General features: G+C 33.5%; 1 protein-coding gene across 2 annotated transcripts in view; it reads right to left on the bottom strand.

Annotated features, from left to right (window-relative positions):
* Positions 1 to 22,865, bottom strand: part of CNTN5 (contactin 5) — a 1,365,947-nt gene that overhangs the window by 109,857 nt on the left and 1,233,225 nt on the right. For both annotated transcript variants that reach the window (XM_078432971.2, XM_078432970.2), the window contains one exon: positions 14,827 to 14,947. In XM_078432971.2, coding sequence (XP_078289097.2) covers positions 14,827 to 14,947 — 121 coding nt within the window. The remainder of the gene's footprint in view (positions 1 to 14,826; positions 14,948 to 22,865) is intronic.

Here is a 22,865-nt window from a genome sequence, read left to right as displayed (position 1 = left end):
AAATGTAATTACTCACTTTGGGAAAGATAATTAGATATTCATTCATTCATTCATTCATTCATTCATTCATACATTTAAGAATTTGCTTAACAATATTGAAGAAATATCTACTGTATGCCATACCCTAGGGGTAAGGATTACTTTCTAGAGAGGAGAAGAAGAACAAATGAATGAGATAGTTTCAGATAATAATAAATGCAAAGAAGAAAATAAAGGGTGAAAATCAGGTGGAAGAGACATGAGAAACATTAGATGACACACTGAAAAATAAATAAGAAGGAGCCAGCTAACCACATATATATTATGAGCAAGTTTTCTAGGCAAAGTATATCAATGACAAAATTCCTAAGTGTTGATGAGTTTGGCACATTTGTGGAACAGAAAGGATTCTGGTGTGGCTGAATCAAAGTGAAGAAAGAATACAGAAGAGGGTGAAAATGTTGGAAAGTGGGCGCCAGACAACAGAGGGTTTTGAGGGTAATGAGTTTGATAACACATGAGAAAGTCAAAGGAAAGAAGCCATTGAAATCATAGACCAAGCCCTCAGTGGCTGTAGGAAAATTTTGGGGACAATCTATTTAATTATTAAAAATATTAATGATCAATTTTAATGCTAAAATTGCAAAACCTTTGCAGTAACATTCTGGGAGCAAATGTAAGTAAATTGCAATGATTCAGTAAATCACTTTTCCAATGTTGTTTTATTGTATTGTTGCTCAGTTGAAGTTGCCAGGGTAGTTTCAATGACAGTGGTAGTCTCTAAAGATGTTTTGCCCACCAGTTTCTGGCAATCTTATTGAGGGTATGATGATTCTTCTACTTATGTTGTAAGTAAAACAAAACACAACACAACAAAACGACACTATCCCTTCCCTACACCAGTCTTATAAAGTTGGAATTTCATGACATTTATCCTAGTAAGTATAACTTGTGAACATGTGGTTGTTATTGGAACTCTGACTCCTTTGCATTAGATGGAGCTGTGTGACTGGTTCAGACCAGTGAGTTATGAGCTAAAATGACTGTTGCCATTTTTGGCTGAAGCATTTAATTACCAATGTGAGACTCTCCTCATCACTAAGGTCAAGATGTTTAAAGAATTCTATGCTTATTTTCAGAAAAGTATAAACACTTTTCAGTCAATTATCACAAAATTCAGATGAAAGGTAAATTAGGCAACAATTGCAGGTAGTTCAGTAGGCATAAATAATGTAGTTTTACATGAGTTGAAGTTGGGCACACTGTGTATATTCCAATAGAAAAATAATACTGTCCATCCATCGAAGGTGATCTTTCTGAAATGGAAAATAGACATTTGAGGATCTATTGTACAAATTGCAAGAACAAATAAAAATAATCAACTTGTTTACTACAAAACCTTAAGCAACCCATGCTATTCTGAAGTTAATTTATTAAGTTAATATTACATAAATCCTAAGAAAAAAATAAATTAAAGAAAACCTATAGGAAAAAATATATGTGGTGCTAAAATATGCAAGGTGCCATGTTTCTGCAAAGCTTTCTATAAATCCAATATTGAGTTTATTGTGTATGAGTCATTACAACTCTGCAATGCAAATTAAGATCAGGAAAATAACACATGGACTTTTAAATTTTTTTCACTTTCACTATTCATTTATGAATAATTTATAGATACCTTTGTGGCTTGTGTTCCCAATTATACCATGAAGTGAATTTAGAATTATTATTTCCAAAGACACACTAGGGAACATATTTATAAACCCATTCTCTTTAAGACGGGTGCATCTTTGACAGTACTATGACTAAACAGTAAGTTAAAAACTTTCCTTAATATGTTTTTTTTTTCTTTCTGAAGTATCCATTTATACTTACTGTCGTTTATTTAGATTTTCTTTCATGATTTTCCTTGATACCAACAACATGTTCTACAAGATATCTGTTAAGATAAGGGACATGTTTCACAGCCATGGAAATGAGCAAAAGTTGACAAACATGTATCTAGGGTCATTAATTTCATACTTTAACTAACTGAGCAAATCAGTAGCCCATTAAGGACTTGAAAAAAAAAAGTATTACTCCTAAGTGCTTAACTTACTGGCAATGGCTGAGAAAAAATGGAGAAAGAACTGTGTTAGGGTTATCTCAATGGTTGTTGTTTTATACTCTGAGGATTTTTCGCTATACAATTATAAGAAGACATATACCACTATGCAATGTAACATTAAGAGCTCGGCACAGACTGAAAGATGACTGCTGTCAAATGGTGACAGTGAATTTGGTATAATCCTGATGCCACCATCTACCTCATTTGGAGAAATGGAGACAGTGGGCTCTTGCAGAACACTTAAATAGAGCAGTCCTGAACGTTGGATAACTTGTAACAGATGTTCCATATAATGGATGAATTACAGGGAGAGTGTCTGTAATACACTCTATCTCATCCAGTGGGGTATGATTGATGCTGCTTATTAGCCTGACTTAACATTCTGTGAGCTGAGGTTGTGAGACAAATATATGAGCTTTGATTTACAGATACATACAGATCAGGTGATAAAATGTCTTTGAAACAGTGATTAGGTATTTCAAATGAAGTTTACTAATAACAGTTCTATTTCTTGAGTTGCCACAAAATAAACAATTATATGAACCAATAACCTCCTGAACAAAGCACATAATTCAAAGAGACTTGTTTTATGTTATAGTTTTCTGTGATTAATGAACACTTAAATTAGCCAAATCAGAATGCTGACAAATGAGAAAGCTAATGCTTTGGCATAGATGATTACCTTATGTGTTTTAAAAAATATTTGTGTCTTTTGAAATTTTGTACTTTTACCTAGGATATTTTAAAATCTAAGACATAATTTCCAGGGAACCTAAAATCATTTATACTATTTGGTTTCAATTTTTAAAAATTTAAGTATTTATTTTACAAGTGCAGTACTTCCAAATCCTTTAGTGCCCTTGGTGGCTTATAACAGCTTTCTAACCTTTATTGTAATTTTTGCATTGTTTCATTGTCAATTAAACTGAAGGTATGGCAAAGTCTTATATAAACATTCATAGATGAATATATGTTTTAAAAATATTGAATACTATGACTTAAATCAATTTTATAGTATGTATTTTGTGTGATATCAAGTTAGTAGCTATTAGATATGCAGATATTGATGATCGTTACTTATATATAAAAAAAGTACCTTAGAACTATCCATCATAGGCTCATCTACACACTTTTTCTAAAATGAAGTATAATTTGTGCATTTAACTTTTTAACTTCTTTTTTAAACTCTGTCTTATCATCTTGGTTTCTCTGTATCTGAAGCCCTTCAGCATTTATTTCACATTTGGAAAATTCCTTTGTACACTAAGATAAATATTGCATTTTGCTCAAAGATGGAAGCCATCACAATGGAATCTTTAATACATGTAAATATGTGTTAATATGAACTCATATTTCACGCTTCAGGAAAGTGATACAAGCTGTCATTGCTTCAGTTTACTGAATATACTGAGATGGTCCTGATGGTGTTTCGCAGTTTATCCTAATGACAATAAACCAGCAGAGAGCAAAATTATGACAAACCTATAAACATGCTAATTTGACCCTGAAGAAGGAGAAACAGTCAAAATGCTCCCAATCACCTTTAGCATGTATTATAAAATTTTAATTGAACAAAATGGGCAAAACAATCAGAATATTACTGGATATTTTAGTCAATGGATAATCAAATAGGATTAACTGTTGGAGAAATGTATACCATTTTTCTGCCCATATATACCATGAAGAACAATGATTCATTTCCTTAAAGATTAGAGAAATAAAAATTCTTTCTCTAGTTTAGAATATCAACAATAATATCTACCATTTACAGAGAATCATTCTACCATTTGAGATCTCATTTCAGTCTCCTATTAAATCTTCAGATTAGATATTATATGCCTATTTTACAAATGAAGAATCCAAAAGAGGTAAAATGACTTGCTTATGGTTATCCAGCTAGTGTCAGAGTGAGATTGAGAGCTGGGGCTGGGTTATTTTTATAATGCTACAGTGTATTGGCTGTGCAAACTAGTTACACAGCCATTTTAAACAATTTGAATCATTTTTAAATCAGGCTATTGAGATTCAACTAACATTTACTGAGCACCAGCTATAAACTAGGTCTAGTGCTAAGTGCGTGGGTTGTCCAAAGATACTGCTTTTCCAAATGAAGCACAAACACAGAAGACCTTTCCTTGCTACTTTTTATACACCTTAAAGTTATGCAATTTTATTTTCTCATTGCCATAAATAACCTTGCAGCTGTCACTTTTGTATCTCAGCTTCTGAATGCCTGCCCACTTTGAATCTTCTAGTGGTTATTTTCTATCTTAATGAACTGTTTCTATAAAGCCAGGAAGTATCTTTCCCCCTTTCCTCCTCAGTTTTCAGGTACCTCAGCAATGATCCAGAAGTTTCTGAATGTAAGACCTACTGATACTCAATCAACAACATAGAGTAGAGGCCCATGTGCTCATGACTGCCAATATTTAGACATAAAGTGTCAAATTAGATTTTCCTAATACATACTAAAAAATAAAGTTAGACACACTCTAGTTTAAAAAAATAAAAACAAGAGGGAGAGATATTTATATGAAATATTTTTTACCAAGAATGATTCACTGATTCTTTTCTTTTCTTTCTTGGCATTAACAGACATCATCTGCTGTTCAGTTTCTCCCCTACTCTTTCACCTCAGTTCCTCTAACTCATTAGAGAGCTAATTGCCTTTGTAATTCCAAATTAAGGAGTACTTAGTGAAACGGAGACATTACCTTTGCCAGGTGTTTGGGAGAACAAAATCTAATCTTCAGTAAAAATCAGCAAAAGTTTCTTCCAATCAGTGCTGGTCCTCTCTCTGTTCAATATTCATGGATTTTTGTGTTGTTCAATGAAGAATCATTCAGAGACTTGGCTACATGTCATGTTACACAAAATCATGAAAATAATTAAGAATTGAGTATTTTGGAACATAGGTTGAAATAAAACAAGATTTTAGGATAGAGACTAAAGTTAACTTACCAATTTTCCATTGTTTTCGGAGGTGTGAGCAGTCATTGGGCTGATCTTCCACAGATGTTTTGTTTGGAATTTAGATGCTTGGTTACCACATACAGGTTATGAAAGAAGGGCCATGTAGTATTTATATGCTGTGTGAAACTGTGTATTGTAGGCTTTATGGGAAAACAAATTACTACCCAATACTGAAAAGACATGCTAAAACAATCTATGTAACAGTCACAGAAAACAAATGCATTGAGGAAATTAAAAAGATCACATGTTACAAAGGATCGCTGGTTGGTTTAGGTTGTGTCTATAAAAACTATGAAAAGGGAGTAAGTAGATGATTTTTCCAAACAATTAAAACAAATGAACACAGGTATAAGTACTCCGGTATTTTGCCCAAGTAATAATATCAGTGAGTTTAAGACAACCTTTTGAACATTAAACACCGTTTTTCATTTTGTGTTGTTTTGTTTTCATGACTTTTGACATAATTTACCCGTAAGTAGGTAAGAAATAATGAATATCAAAGGTTTTTTTTTTTTTTTTAATTTAAAAAAAAAATTTTTTTTTTTTTAACGTTTATTTATTTTTGAGACAGAGAGAGACAGAGCATGAACAGGGGAGGGTCACAGAGAGAAGGAGACACAGAATCTGAAACTGGCTCCAGGCTCTGAGCTGTCAGCACAGAGCCCGACGCGGGGCTCGAACCCACGAACCGTGAGATCATGACCTGAGCCGAAGTCGGACACTTAACCAACTGAGCCACCAGGAGCCCCGTGAATATCGAAGGTTTGAAAGATCAGCAGTAACAATTGAAATGAAAGTCAGGTGCTTTTTAAAGCAGTTGGAAGTTTTATCTTTCCTTCATAATTGTGGCGATCATAAGAAAGTTTAAAATGAGAGAATGAGAAGAGATCATGCAAACAGAGGTCTGTTTCTTTATTATTGCTTAGTAATCCTGGTGACGTTTTGTCCAGAAGTGATTCTTTTCTACCAAAACCTAGAGTGTCTGGGTAGGAAGTCCCACAAGATGTCCTCAGAAAATAGTCATTAGAATTTGATATCTTATATGATTGGCAAGGCATGGGGGTCAGATAAATTTCAGATTTGTCTGGTGGTCATTTAGACGAAAATATAAGACAGAAAGTGGTGATGAATAATGTTAAGCTTCCTGGTCATGTGGTCCAAGATTAGAAACTTAAGAGGATTACAGAGTGTGAGACCTATTCTTAAAGGCAGATGTGAGTGAAAAACTGCTTATTTTCAAGATAAACTACACTATCTTCTATCTCTTTCTTGGCTTAACAAATGTCTTTCATCCAGTTTATGTATAAAATGTTCTGACTCCAACACAGAGATTGTCACTCCATTCCCTTCTTATAGGACTCTTTTTTTCCCTCTCCTTCTTTATTCTTTCCTTTTCTCTCTCTTTCTTTTTCTCTTTCTTCCTCCCTGCTCTCCCCTTTCTTTCTCTTTCTTTCCTCATTCCTTCCACAAATATTTATTACTATTTGTCGGGAACATTACTATAATGTGTCAGGAACTAAGTAGGTCCAGGGGATACAATAATGAATAAAACGAAAATGATCTGGCAAGTGATGATGGAGGGCAGTATAGTAATTTAAATTGCTTACATTGAAATTAGTCTGCCTATTCACTATTCCACAAATCCTAAATCTCGTGAGCCTTAGTTTCCTTATCTGCAAGTTGGAAGTAAAAATAGTATTCCTCTCATTGTTTTTATATGATACGCTCAATAGATAAAGTGAAATAATTCATATGGGCCTTTAGCACAGTGCCTGGCATATAGGAACTAAATAAATGTTAGTTGTTTTATTATTAATGAAGCTTATGATCAGAGAGTAAAATGTGCTGCTCATACATCTGTATTTATTTGCAAGATAAGCTACACTATCTTCTGTCTCTTTCTTGGATTAACAAATGTCCTTCATCCAGCTCATGTATAAAATGGTACATTGTAAAAAGATATCTTCGTTATATTACATTGTAAAAAGATATCTTCCTCTATGTCATGGACACAAGCTGTTCATGGCTAGCAGGTTCTTAGCATAGCACTTGCCACATATTATATGCTTTCTAAATGTCTGATGAATCAGTGTTGCATGAGTGAATGAAAGGTGAGCAAGGTTAAAGTTAAGCAACCTGCCCAAAGTTACATGACCAGTAAAAGCTTGTGAGGATGTGAAATGGTCTGTCTGACTTCAAAGTCCATGCTTTCCTTTTATGTATTATTGCTCACCTCTCTGCTCCTACTGTAATTTGGTTATTACACCCATCATGCCACAGGATTTGCACTTGCCAAGGTTATCATTACCTTCAAATTGCTCAATCTAATGGTAAATATTGGTTCTTATCTTACTTGCATTTGACACCGTTGCCTATTTTGTCCTTCCTGAAATTCTCTTTTCTCTTTGTCCCTAGGACTTGATTTCCTTGGGATTTTTCCCAGTAGCTTGTTTTTTCCAGCAGCCACTTCTCAGTCTTTGTAGATTCTTCCTCCTCTTCAACATTAGTGTTTCCTGAGTTTCTATCTTGAGCCTTTATCTTTTCATTCTTTACATACTATCTCTGTACTTTCATTTCCATCTGATTGTGCTTAAATCTACATATTAACTTCAATGTTTCTCTCCTAGCTCCATCGCCACAAATCTATTTGCTTACAGAATATTTCTCTCTGGAGAGCCTTATCTTAAATGCTGTCCCTTTACTCCCAATCCACTTCTCTCCTTACCTTCCAGACTACATGAAAAGCATGATCATTCATTAGGGAGGTTACATAATTTATCATCAAAACCAGGAAAATTTTGAAAGTGAAGGGGCTTCAATAATAACTACTCTGTCACTCCTAGTTTAATTCGGAACTGTCTTAGTCTTGCCAGAATGTATGGTCTCCCTGCCATTGACCGCTAAATTAAGCCTCACAACTGGCATTAATTTTTTACTCTTCCTTCTCATTTTTCACAGACAGTGAGCCACCAAGTTCTATTGATTCTGTGTCCTATTTTTTTCAATATGTACACTCTTTTTAATCTCCATTATTATTGCCTTTTTTCAGACCTTTTTTTATTTCTTGTGAAGATTATTGCTATAGCTTCCTACTTGGTCTATTAGCAGCCACTGGTCTACTCTCCTCGAAAACACCCTCTGCAGTTTTCAGAATTATCTTCTTACAGTGTATATATACTCACATCCCTTTCCTGATTTGGTCTTTTGATGGATATCCATAACTTTAAGCATAAAGGTTAAGCTCTCTCTCATGGCATTAGAAGGCACTTATACCCAATCCCATCTCATCACTTCTCCCTCTTGCATACTAGAATTGTCATGGCATACAGTAGGTATTCACTAAATAATGAACAAAATCAGAACTTAACACATAGTCCACACACCAAGAACTTACCTCAACAAGTTTACACAAATGTGAAGTGATAGTAAATGCCATTTTTATATCAAGATGGATATGTAAGAAAAATAGCTTAAGTCTGTGGGACAAAATACATAGTGAAATCTGATCACCTTATAGTTTGTGACTCAAAAATATATAAGATATAAAATCCAGCTGATTAGAATTTTTCTCAAAATGGAGGAGTGAAGTTGGAGTACTGTTTCAAAATAGCAAAATGTTCCTATCAAGAAACCTGTGAAAGTCAAAGTCATTTGACTGAAATATCAGTGTCAAAGAAAATGTGCCTTCTAGCAGTTCTCAATGTTTGTTGAGTGAACAAAACACAAACTTAGTCTCCATCAATTGGTTGTCTGTACATGATAACAATTTTTTGTTTGTTTTTAATTTGCAGGTACACACACACACACACACACACACGCACACACATTGCTTTAATCATTTCCATCAGTCAAGTCAATTATCAACCATCACTTCAGTGAACCAAACTAAATGTGCTGCAGAGAATCCAACACATGATTGACCAACAAATGTTAATGTCAAACTACTTACTGTAGATAAAGTCTAAGCTAGGGAAGCAAGCCATTGGTATAAATTATTTACATAATCTTATCCAGTACTATTGATAGCAGTGATCTAAAATTTCCACAATGGTGTAGGATATTTCAATAAGACACTGAATGAATGAGATTAGAGTTTCTTCAAGAGGAAGGATATTTATCTACCCATTTTAAAGATTATTAATGTTTAAAAAATGTAATTATATTAACTGAATAATCTCCATTCTGCTCTAAAACATAAATTATTTGCAAATTTATTTGCCATTACTATTAATTAAAATTAAAATTACACTGAAAACATTTGTCATTGTCCTGTGATCCCCAAATGTTGGCCAACCCAACTTTGTTTTTATGACTACTTGGTCTTTTTCTTTGCACTAGATTTGTTATTTATTTATTTATTTATTTATTTACTAGAGACTCTTTTGAGTCCAAAACATTGCTTCACCATATGAAAGCTTGTGCAATCTGGAAGTATAAGGTCAGTGTATAATGATGGGAAAGAAAAACTATGCAATCTCTATTTTCCAAAAGAAACTTGTGTTAAATAATTGTACATTTTAAAGTTTGAAACTTTCAGAAGTGGCCAGATGCTAAAGATAAGCACTTATATCAGTTTGGAATCTATATGGTTCACAAGGGTAGTTCTATAAGAAATGTAAAGATAGAGCCCATTAACACATTAATACTGCTTTATTCTCAGATCAGATTCTCAAATTAGAAATATGTTCAAGGTTTTCACTTAGTTTCTCTTTCACAAGTGTTTCTCTTGAACACTTTCACAAGTGTTTCTCTTGAACACTTATGTTCAAGAGAATTCACTGAATTTCTCTTTGTATTGGGAAAGTTATAGTACTTGTATCCTTCCAAGGGCAAAAGACAAAAAATTCTCCAACTTTTCTCTCTAGTTAGTGAGAATCACTGAAAATTATAGTTTGGAGAAAATTTGTAGAGTATTTAATCAAAGGTTCCAAACTGGTTTCCATCAGGTAATAATTGACATCTTTAGGTTATCTTCTGTTATTTGAAAACAAAACAAAAGAAAACAAAATTGGTAACACTTCACAAGCAGCTAAAATGTAATGTCTCCGTTATTGGCTACATTTAAATAAACTAGTTTGGTAATACCAGCTACTGCATGATGATAAGAGTTTTTGGTAGGAAATAAAATAGAAATATGGATTAATGATTAACACAATAAACAAAATCTTTCAAAATGGGGTAGAATAATTAAAAAGATATTTCATGCAAAAAGCTGATAAAACCTCTGAAAAGGCTCTAATAGGCTAATTTTACAGACGAAAATACTAAAATTTAGACAATTTTGTTGTAATTGTAAAAAAATAAGATATTTTAATAGCCTTTGCTAAACTCCTTTCCTTCATAAATAGTAATACATAATTTAATAGCTATAGAAGGTTGGCTTCATGGCTGTGTAACCTGAACAATCACTCAGGTCCTTACTTTAGAAGGTCTCCATATGTGGATTAATGTTCTGCTGTCATAGTCTTGAAATTTTTACAAAGTTTTGACCCAAGGGCTCTGCATTTTTAGTTTGCACTGGGTTGCAGAGATTATGTATATGCCTACACTGTCACTTAGTATTTCATAATTTCCTCTAAAAGACTGAAAGTTATCCGGAGAGCTTTACTTTTTTAGTGTTTCACATGCATTTCTAAAGATGCCTCTCACACTAGCAGACTAGTGGCCATAGAGCCACACAAAGGGCTGAGACCTTGGTGTCTTCATCTTTCCATTCCAAATGCCTAGCTCAGTGCTTGATACCGAGAAGGTGCTGAATGAATGGATGAGGTAAATGAATAGCAAATTATCAACAGATACCTGTTGATTCATTTAATAGACAAAACAGTCAGACTTTTAATAGTTTTAGATTCTTAGTGACTAGGTGATTGGGAGAGGTTAAAGGTAACATATTCAAGGAAAAATCTTTCTTGAAAAGAATAAACGAAATTGAATTGATGGAAAGTGTAAAGGAAATAAAATTGAAAGACAGGTTTATCCCCAAGTTGAACAAGTGATAGGTGGGAGGAAGGGTGAGTGGTTATAAACAGTGGGATATCTTTAAACAAATTACATCCTCAGGTGGACTGTTTCTTCTCAGATTCAATTTAATACACATGAGATTCATCCTGTAAATTGTAACCCAGGAAATGAAAATTGTGTCCATGTTTGGAGAAAGGAGTGCATATGGTTATGCATTCAGGAAGAACCAAAAGATTATTGATTCTTCTTTGACTGTCCCAAGAGTTCTTGACCTGCTGTTTTGTATTAATAAACAGAGTATTATGAGTATAAAATTTGCATGAAGAAGTGAATTTTTAAACTCTTTTTTTCTGCCTCTGGGCAGAATAAACAGAACTCAATGCTCTGGTCCCCAGTCACTGCAGCTTAGTTAAACACATTTTATTCTTTGAACCATGATAGTTTCCTACAATTATATTGGCTTTGGGAAACATATTTCTAACATTCATTTTTGTAAAATAAGGTAACAAAAAGCTAACGCTCCTTTTTCTGGAATCTTTCATATTGTGTTCAATCATCTCTCATATTTGTGGAGAGTATTGGTTCCTTACAAATTGTGTATCTCATTTAGTGTTATCTCCGAATGATCAATTTCCTTTGCCCTGGATCATAGTACAGTTCTATCTATCTGTAAAGAGGTTCCCTATAGCATTGTCTAGCCTTACTTTCTGTTTTGTTGCTATATCACACTTGAATAAGTGACTTAAATTGTGCACAGATGTCCAGGTGTGGCTTTAACATCCTTTTGTATTTCAGCAAAATAATTTATTTTAACATATTCATTACTTCTATTATCGTTCTGCAAATTATTCATGGTGGTGCTATAATGCTGGTTCACTGAATATTAAGTATGTGAGAACAAGTGATTTTATGCTTCAGAAGATTATTTATGGGAAAATTCAATTTTTGGAGGATGATAAAATAGTGGAAAAGAAGAGAATAATAGAATGACATTCACAAACAAAATGAAGCAACAGTGGAAACAAGCATTTGGGGGAAATGTAGCTTTAAAGTAGAGAATGGGAAGAGAAGCAGGAGGCATTACTAGTCAGGAACACTCAGATTCTAAACAGGCAATATGAAGTTTTAGGGCTACACCCCTGAGCTCCAATTTGATATGCTTATGGGGCCAGAAGAAGAATTTCAGGATTTGGTAACATGCACAAAATAATTTCATAGACTATCTCTGATGGGACAGGAGATGATAAAAAGTAGCTTCCATCAGTCTTGGGGAACATAGATTTTTCATCCCCTGAATCTCCACTGAAATAGAATTACAGGGTTATGGAACTATATCCCTTGCCACCCAAGAATGTTCCTCATGCTCAACAATGAACAAAGTGAACTGCTGAGACAATCCAATGATGGTATTCTATAGGAAGATGTATGATGGAATTGTCTTTACTGTTCCCATTTTTATGTGACACATACTTGAATAAGTGTATTTTAAGGATTCTACTGCTGGAATTAGAGCCATCATTAGAAAAACTCCATTTAGAATGCTCAATTTTGGCCCTGTGGCCTGTACTATTAGAATTCTCTAAGTTTATAAACCAATGAATGGGAATAGGAGAAAGAATAGCAAGGTAAAACTATTTTAAGTTTTATTTCACTAGCCAGCATGAAAACAGCAATAGTCAAACATCCAAGCTGCTTCAATTACCAGGAACTGTTAACAAAAATACTAAAAATAAAAAAAAGAAGAACAAAAATCCCATTAAGTTTTTAAATCCATGACCAACCAGGCAGAAAAGGCAAGGTATTTTTAGTAATTTTAGAAAAGTAATGCAAATATATAATAGAAAATTGGTGACTTGATCAAACTTACTTTAAATGAAAGCTTGAGCTGAATGTTACGTGAATATTCAGACAATAGAAACCTGTCTGAAATTTCTTTTGGACATAATTCCAAAATTTATGCATTTTATCTTCTCCTAGGCATAAAGCCAAAGGCTAAAAGAGCAGAACACAACAAAGCTGAACCTGAATTATGTTCTAAACCCTGTTGAGTTTAATTTTACTTACAAAGCAGAATGTTGGTTTGCCACTTAAATTTGCCCCTCACAACCCTGTAAAAATACCTAGTTTCTTGTTAGCCTCCAAATTGTGTTATTCATTTGGAAAGCTCCAGTTTTAAGAGCATCATTCTAAATTACTAGGCAAGTGCTACACAATAAATATACATAATCTAAAACAGACCACAGCAAGAGAAGAAAGTGATTTTCCATAAATTTGACCTCAGTATGGTGTTTGCAATTCCATGAGCCTTATAACTTCAAAATGCACAAAGGAAAAAATTTAGCTAAATGGAATATCATGAGAGGATGAGCACTTTAAAAGGTTGATGTTTTATAAAAGGGTAATACAGATACACATTCTTCAAATAAGTTTGGAGAAAAGTTCAAATAGCCTTTTGAACAGAAACACACCGCAAAATGAACAAACTCACTCAGATACTCACTTATTTCAAAACAACATTTTACTTGGACCAATGATGGATGCACTACCAAAAATCAATAAACCTGTAATAATTTATACAACTAAAATAAAGATATGTTGAAGCTTACTATATGCCTTATGTTTCCTATTCAAGATTTTTATAATATTAATGAATTCTTAAAAATTATGAATGGAAAACAGTCCAAGTGGATAAAAGGCAAGTTGATCTAAAATATGTTTTTGCTATGGATTGTGAATTTTTACTTTCAGAGATCATGCAAAGTGTCTTAGCATGCAATACTCTCATCACTCAAAATGTAATTGTTTAATATCAAAAAAGGAGAGGCACTAGGTACGATTCTGGCAAAGTTCTATATCTTATCTTGAATTTAGTTTATGGTGAATTCACATTTGTTTTATTGAGTTATACACCAGTACACAAATAATTTGTGGAATTTTCTGTAGGTATATTGTATTGTAAGCTAAAAGAAAAGAAAGAAAAAAAGAAGAGGAAGGAAGGAAGGGAAGGAGGCAGGGAGGGAAGAGAAAGAAGAAAGAAGAAAGAAAGAAAGAAAGAAAGAAAGAAAGAAAGAAAGAAAGAAAAAGAAAGAAAGAAAGAAAGAAAGAAAGAAAGAAAGAAAGAAAGAAAGAAGAAAAGGAATATGCATGTTAGGAGCTGTATTTCCCATACTGGAGAATAATGTGCTAAAGGAAATTGGTGCTGTAGTCATTTATTTAATTCAATTCAAATAAGATGTAACTTTATAGGGCTGCAGAATTTGGTAGCCTGGTTCATAGGTGGAAACCACTTAACTGTCATTTCTGCACATTCTGTTTGACATTTTCAGACTTAAAAAACCCTGTCACTGAAAACTTACAAATGCCACCATATTAGGCATGCACTTTTCCTGTTTTTGGGAAGCAGAATTTAGAAGTTAGTGGAGGAAAAAAAGTGCCTAGGGCTTCCACTAACTCTGCATTTGAAAACCACATCTATACACACACAAATTTTATCCCTGTAGTCCCAATATCTGTGGCTCAACTGTTTAAAATTTCTGTTTTACATTAAGTTTGTGACACACTAAGTGAACATTTATTACTAAAGGTGTTTTAGACCCTGAAGTTGAATCTACAGGTTTTGTCTGTTATTAAGAAGCAGTTTTCCATGTAATCTTTTCAAAGGCAAAAGGTTAAACAAAAATAACATATATTGTAAAATTGAAAGTAAAATGCACAGTACTGATGTGCTCAAAGTCCATGCATTTAAATTCCTTTGTATGATAATTTATGGTGATCATGTCTTCAGACTGCACTATTAGCATACTCACCCCTAACAAGAAGTTCTGCCTCATCTGACACACTGTCTGCTGTGGTCTGTACCCTGCAGCCATATCTCCCAGCATGCATCAGAAGGATGTTCCTGATCATTAAATCTGCAGAGGATGCTTGCTGAAAGAGGGATGAAGTGCCAGTTTAAAATGTTGCAAATCTGCCTACTTCAAGGTGGTTTAAGGAGAACTTTGCACATTCAGTCAAAGGGCCCATTTTTGTCCTTACAATTTATATGACAACAATACAGAAACCAAACATACCCTATTTTAAGGAACACATGGAAATTGTTTTCAACAATTTCTAATATAGAGTTTGAACATTTATATTGCATATAATGTTTTAGCAGCTACAATATTTAAGAAATATTTAAATATGCACAAACATTAATATATTTAAAAGGATAGGAAAAATAATCAGTGAGCCAAAATTATTGCTTTGATATTTAGAGACAGGTCTATATTGTGGCAAGACATTAGTTTTGAAAGGAATAGAAACTTGTGAAAATTAATTATGAGAAGATAGCAGTCAAAAGATTATGCTGTGTGGCTTTATTGAATGGCTGCTTTTGTGAGTTCACTGTAGGCAACAGAAAGAAAGGGTTTAGGTTACAGATTGCTGATCCCAAAGCCATGCATCTTTACTTAACAAAGATTTATTCCTCCCAAACCACCACCATCAGGGAGTACAGTCAGCCTGAATCTCTGTTACGTAGTTACAAAACACAAAGGATGTTCAAAACACTTGATTCTTGTTGGGAGCAAGATGATTAGAACATAGTTGAAGAATAACTGCAGTTAAGGAGATCAATAAGTTCCAGGGAGAATATCTTTTAGATGTATCAGTTCATGGGAACTATGATGACCCTACACATTAGAACGACAGGTACAAACCTTTCATTACTTAATCTTGGCTTTCATTCACTCTATCAGGAAAGATAGATTTCTTTTTTGTGTGAACATGCAAAGATATGGAATTCACAACTCATAAGTATTTTTTTTTTGGATAACAACATAGCAAAACTCCAATACCCTCTTCAGTTTTCATGTTGCTATAAAAAACAATTGACTGGAATGAGAGTAGAAGCACATAGCTTGAAATGACATTTTTTTAAAAAAACTCAACACTTCTTTTCAATAGTAGTTGAGCATAGGAAAGAATGTTAAATGCAAGCCACAGAGAAGCACTTCAGATTAGAAATCTTTAATTTTTTTCTGGAATAGGCAAATTACCTGAAAAAAATGGTGCATTTGTCTTTAGAGGGGAGTATCCCACTGATTATTTGAGTTCATTTTATTTTTTTAATCTTATTTTGTTATCTCATTTTATAAATTGGTCTGTATCTTCTTTTGATACAGACTAATGGGTTACATAAAAATCATAAAAGTGAGAAGAATTTCTAGAAATTCTTTGGATTCTTTTCATTATCCATAGCAATCATTGAAAGTGTGTGAAGTCATTGGAAGTTTTTACCTCTCAAATTATGTGTCTTTATTTAAATGAAATGCTTAACTGTATACTATGTTTTAAACCATTTCTTTCTGGTATTTCATTTCTGTTTTTTTTTTTTTTTTTCTATTCGTCTTATTATAGGAAGTTTTAAGGGTATTGAAAGTTTCTCTCATGAAATAAATGTTAAGACATAGTTGGTTTTAGTCATTAATAAAGGAAAGCTTCATGGTGAGAATGCATTAAAATATCATAATAATTATTTCAAGGAATGTGACATTTGTCCAGTGAATGTCCTACACTCCTAATTTCCTTAGGATAAATTGATACTCTTAAATTTCATTTTCTCATCTCTATTGGAATAAGCACTTACTCTTTTCAAATCTGAAAAGGAAATTTATACTTTAAATCTCTTTGGTTTAATATAGGTAAACAAAAGCAAATTGTAGACATTATAAGCCATAATTCAGCTTAAAATCAATATAATTTAATATTGTATAAATAAACTGATATTTTTATGACTTATGTGGCATGGGTACATTTTAGGTGTGAAAATTTCTTTTTCCCCCTGGATTTTGAAGTTTTCTTTATAGGGTACTGAAATCAATCGGGAATCAATATACACACTATAAATCCAGAATAAGCCCTATGTCTAATGGAAAAGCCAAGGAGAGGCCCTGAAAATCAGAGAGGACTTTATTATTTCCATAAATAATAGTTCTGAAAGACTGTGCTTGGTGTTTTTTGCTTTGTTGTTTTTTATTTGTTTGTTTATTTTTCAATATCACAAACTGATTGGTGGTAGTTTAATGGCAGAAAAAGTAATGATTTTACATCAGTTTTCAAACTCACATTATTGAAAAATTATTGTGTAAAATAACATTCTTGTGATTAAATAATTTATTGTCTTAATATCTGGAACTTTATCTTCTCAAATCACTGATTTCTTTTTGCCCTGGATGAAAGTCCCAAACCTTTGTCCTTTCTGTTGAATTATAGTAAAAGAAAAGCTTAATGGGATTAAGAAGAGTCTTCATTGAAAATCACATAAATGTCTAAGGAATTCAGGAGGATGAAGTATAGATTATCTTTGCTATGCTGTCTTTTACTTGATATCCACAATTAATAGTATGCAATGCTTTATTAACTGTCTGAGGCTCCATCACCATCTATCAGGAATAAAAAGTCTACACTCTATTGCATTTATGTCAATGTCAAGACTGAGGAGTTGAAATTGTCTCATTTTGGACTCATCCCTTCTCTTTTGGATTATATCTGTGTTGTATTTTTACAATTCTAAACAGGGAAGATTAAAAGTGAAATGAATGGATTGTGAACAGTAAACCTAAATTACCCTTTCAGTAGATTTACTGATCTTTCAAGAGAAGTAATGAGAAGAATTCATGTGGGAGCCCATTATACTCAATCTCAGCCCACGTATGTAGTTCCTGACAGAGAACCTCCACAATTTAGTGCACTTCTAATGAAATGGTTACTTACAGCAGATGCTTGCTTTCTTAAGCTTAAACCTCATTTTCACTTTTTCTCTCTCAGGAGTTACTCTGTCTTCTCTTGTTTTCTTTGACACTTGCTTTACATCTTGTCTTTCATGCTTTTTTTTTTTTTTTTGGCTTTATGAAGAAATTGTGTTACATGTTACTTCAAATGAACTTCCCCACAACCTGTACATAGCACAAGCATTGTGCACCTAGCATAGTGATTGCCACATAGTGGGAGCTCAACAAGTATTTGCTGAATGTATGAATAAATGAAGCCTCTTTAAGAAAGAGGCTGGTACACTTATGGGTGAGCATAGCCTAATGCATAGACTTGTGGAATTACTATATTGTACACATGAAAATAATGTAACATTTTATGTCAACTATACTTTGATATAAATGAATAAAGAGGTTGTATTTTCATTTTCTGTAAGGGCAGCAACATGGCTAATTCATTTACATTTCTTGTTCACAGAGTCTCACTAGAGCAGTTGCTAGATTATTATAATTTTTATTTATGACTTTGAAATGATATAGAAAATGTCATCCTTCCACTCAAGTCCAGATCTTTATTGGATTTCACTTTGACTAAATGTCCTGCTCATCCAACATAAGAATATTAGTTAAGACTTCTTAAAAATGGAAACTCATATAACTTTGCTGTTCAAAGTGTTGGCTCTTATTGCCTTGAAGATAAAGTCCAGTCTCCTCATTTGAACACAGAAGACTCTTCAAAACATGATGCCACCTCCTATGACAGCAACTTGCGCTTCTACAGCCTTACCTTCATATTTCCACATCCATGGGAATACTTCCCATAATTCTGCCTATTGTTCTGTTGCAGATGCTCTTTCTCCTTTCTTTGCCTGAGAAGATATGTCTGGTTATAGCTCAAATGCCTACTCCTTGGTAAAGTCTTTCTGGACACTGTCTAGGCTTCCTTAATTCTTCCACTGTTTAGTTATGCTTCAATAGCATTTTACTCATGCTCCCAACATCTACTATGGGCAGTCCCAGAGCTGAGCTAGGTGGTGATGTAGCCAACAATCATTGGGTGAGCTAATGAATGCATGGACATTTTGCTTCCTTCCTTCTCTGTGCCTGACATACCTCCTCCATCCCCTTTTTTTATCTTTCAAAGAAATTAGTAAGATAAGTAAGAAAAGACTGGAGAAAGACATAAAGATAGTGGAAAAATATGTAAGGAGTAATATACAGATTTTGGAAAGACTGAGTTGTGTGAATCCCTGCTCTACCGTTTATTAAATTTTTAACTTGGGAAAACTACCCTGTCATGAAGAACTTCTCTCACAGCTGCAATATGATAATGCAGGGATAGCCCATAGCAATGTGTGTGGCACATAGTAAGTGTATGATAAATGTTATCTGTTTTAACAGGGCACTGTAATTACATTCTTAGCCAAGACGAATCTTTCTTTAATTGGTATTCACTCCTTCAACAAATGTATATCAAAGTTTTGCATAGCTGTAGTAAGTTTTCTGATAAGTACTTAGCTTTATTATATATATATATATATATATATATATATATATATATATATCCCTCTTTCTCTCTTATAAGGAAACTGCTGCACTCAGAATAAGAAGACCTGAATTCTTGCCTTAGTTTAGCAACTTCCTTAGCCCTGCAACTCTGGAAAAGTCACTTTATTGGGATAATAATAACTGCACTGTCTCTCTCATGAGGGAAATCAAGTGAAACAAAGTACACACATGAACTATTGGGAAATGCTTCAAAAGCGTAAAATACTTTTAAAACATTTTTTTTCCCAGCAGTATTTAGCAGAATGCTGTGCACATAGTAAGCATTCTGAGAATGTTTAGGGAATGAATCATCTAAACAACAAGTAACTTGAATTGAGTGTTTTTGTAAATAGTGGACTCAGAAACCTGCTGGAGATGGCAGTTTCTGTGCCGTTATTTAGGGTTCATTCAAATTTTCCCAAGGGGCTCACATAGGGTATTTCCAGCTTCCGCAGCCCTTGCCAGACACACAAACCATTCCCCTCTCCAAAGCAAAAGTAACATAGCATATAAATTCTGTGAGATGCAATAAAAAAATCTTTTCTAACTTAAAAAAAACTGGGTATCAGTTATGAGACATAGATTATTAGATATGATTGATGTTATTGACATAAAATCTTGAATACTGGAAAGATTTTCCTTGTTCGGTATTTTTTTTTTCAGAGGATGATTTAAAATATCCTACCATGAAAAGGAAAGTGTATATATATATATATATATATATATATATATATATACATTAGTTTTATTTTTATAACTATTTTTTCTTAAACCTTTATATAATAGGTTTTATATTCATGATGGCATAGGTTTTAATATATTTTTTAAAAAGATGACATTAATGTGCATGCCTAAATAATTGGCATATTATCTGAAATAGAAAAATTAATTGCTGCCAGTGAAATAATACTGGCCAAAAAACTACTTGACAAAAACATTTATGGCTATAATGGTGAAATACTAAATGGATCTGACTATGCATTGAAAACTAAAAATAGGTAAAAATGGCTTTTACATCCCATTACTAGGACTTTGGTATTCAATATTCAACACATATACTAATAATGTATTTTTAAGTAAGAAGAAAAATGCAGAAACAGTTTTACTTAGTGACATAGGTTAAGAGGAAGGAGTTGATAACTCTGATGAACTCAGAATACCCAGATATCCAAGCTGGATTATTTAGTATTATAAGCACAAAGTCAGGAATTCATGGGAACAGTCCACTGTCTTGGTTAAAATGAAGATTAGACATTATTAAGCAGCTCAGAGCAAGAATATGCACGACAAGTTACAATTAAATTTTAGTGTAATAAATTTAAAAATAAAAATGTTAAATCATACTCATTTCCTAGATTACAAACTTGAATATATGAAGAATACTGAATGAATGACAAAATGCCATGTGTGGCATATTAATGTTCCTTCTTTCCCAGGTAGACGTATAGGACTAGGGAATGTGACATTTAACATGTCAGTGGATGCCAGATGTTTGTTCCCAAATGTCTCTTATCTGAAAGTATATGCATTGACTCTCTGTTTTCTAGTGGCACGGTAAATGGGCATTCCTTTATTTAAGATTAACATAAATGACCAAGGCAAAATGGGTCTACTATAGATTGTGTGTGTAACCCCCCTCCCTCACATATTGAAATCTAAACGCTAATGTGGTGGTATTTGGAGGTGAGGTGTTTGGGAGGTAGAGTACAAATTGGAGTAGTGCCTTTACAAAAGAGACCCCAGAGAGTTCTCTTACCCCTTCTAATATGTGAAGATACAGTGAGAAGATGGCCATCTGTCACTAGACACTGAATCTGCCAGGGCCTTGATCTGGGCCTTCCCATACTCCAGAACTGTGAAAAATAAATTTCTGTTGTGTATAAGCCACACACACTATGATATTCTGTTATAGCAGCCTTGATGGACTGAGACAAGCTCTAAGTGCTTACAGTGTCTTTTCTATACTATTCCAGTGTCTCTAAGTTAAAGGAGACATGAAATAGATGAGGTCACACAAATTATCAGCTTATTCATTCTTGAAGTTACTCTTAGCTCCTTTCTAACTGTTGCTAAAGTTTATTTTACATACCTGCTAATAATATCTGATGTATTCACCTTTTATTATTAATGAAATGATCACTAATTAATTCAATACTTATTTCTATGGGCTATAAGAAGTTTTGGGTATACATATATAGACTCTGCACGTGATTGTCTAGTTTAATGCAGCTTTAATGGAAAAAAAAAAACATGAGAGGAGTGTGTGGAGTAGCTTTTCTCTTTCTGTGTGCTTCATATAGTTTTAACAATCATTCCATGAGCATTGACTTCTAAATTTAGGTTTTAAATAGTAGCTTTCAAACCAGCTCTTTATATCCTCCATGCTATCCCCTATCTTTCTCTCACCCTTACCCATCTGACATGCCATTGCTAGATTTGTCTTTCCCCAAAACTGATTTTATTTTCAATCGCAAAATCTTCACTGTCTATCTTGACTTATGGCCTACAAGGTGGTCCAACTTCTTAATCAGTATTTAAGGCTGGACTCAGCCTACTTTGTCTCTCACCATAACAGAAAATGTACTCTCTGCACCTTCCCTCAAGTGGTTCCTCAGTGACCCGCCAAAATCTCCAAATGCTGTCTCACATATTAAGGACTTTTTCTTATTTAAAAAAACAAAACAAAACAAAACTTAACTGACTACTATGACTATAATTTGTGGGTCACAGTGTAAAATGAAAATACAGATCCCCTTGTCCAAAAATTATTAAGAATTTCAAAATGATGACAGCGGAGCACTACACCAAGCACAAGGCCTTTCTCAGTGTACCCAACTCTCCAAGCCACACTGATATTGTCTGTGATCTACTGGAACACATATGCACATTATAAGCAATGGTGCTCTTTGGAATAAATACCACAGGAATTGGCATCTTTTCCTAAACTGTATAATGCCTATCTTTCTCTGCCTTAATGTCTGTATCTTTTCTTAAAAGCCCCACTGTGGGGCTTAAACTCATGACCCTGAGAACAAGAGTCACATCCCCTACCCACTGAGCCAGCCAGGCACCCTTGTATCTTCTTTTATATTCTTGATTTGTACTTTTACTCAGTGTAAAAAATAGAAATAGAATAGATTGCATCTTCTTACATTTGTGTTAAAAATACAGTGATCTAGAAAGATGTTACTAATCAAGACAAGAAAATGTTTTCCTTTAGAGTGAATTATACTATTGTCTAGTAATGGAATGATCTTACTATCTTTTACCAAGCTTATGTTTCTTAAATTACTTCTCACTGGTGTTACATACAGAACTATGTATCCTGAACTAGTCAGGAAAAATTTTGTTCATCCATGCATTAACATGGCTTTGAATACAGCTAGTAATGGCATGACCACTAGGAAAGCTCCAGAATAATAAAACTTTACAGTAGATACATATTTTATTTTATGAGAACTCATGGCACATGCACAGTTATAAAATTATTCATTCATTCACTTATCAATCATTTGTTAGATTAACTATTTTGTCTAAACAGGAAA

Source organism: Panthera onca, chromosome D1 (assembly GCF_046562875.1).
Source record: "Panthera onca isolate mPanOnc1 chromosome D1, mPanOnc1 haplotype 2, whole genome shotgun sequence".
NCBI lineage: Eukaryota > Metazoa > Chordata > Mammalia > Carnivora > Felidae > Panthera > Panthera onca.
Note: the sequence above shows the minus strand (reverse complement) of the source record. Positions and strands in the feature narration are given on the sequence as shown.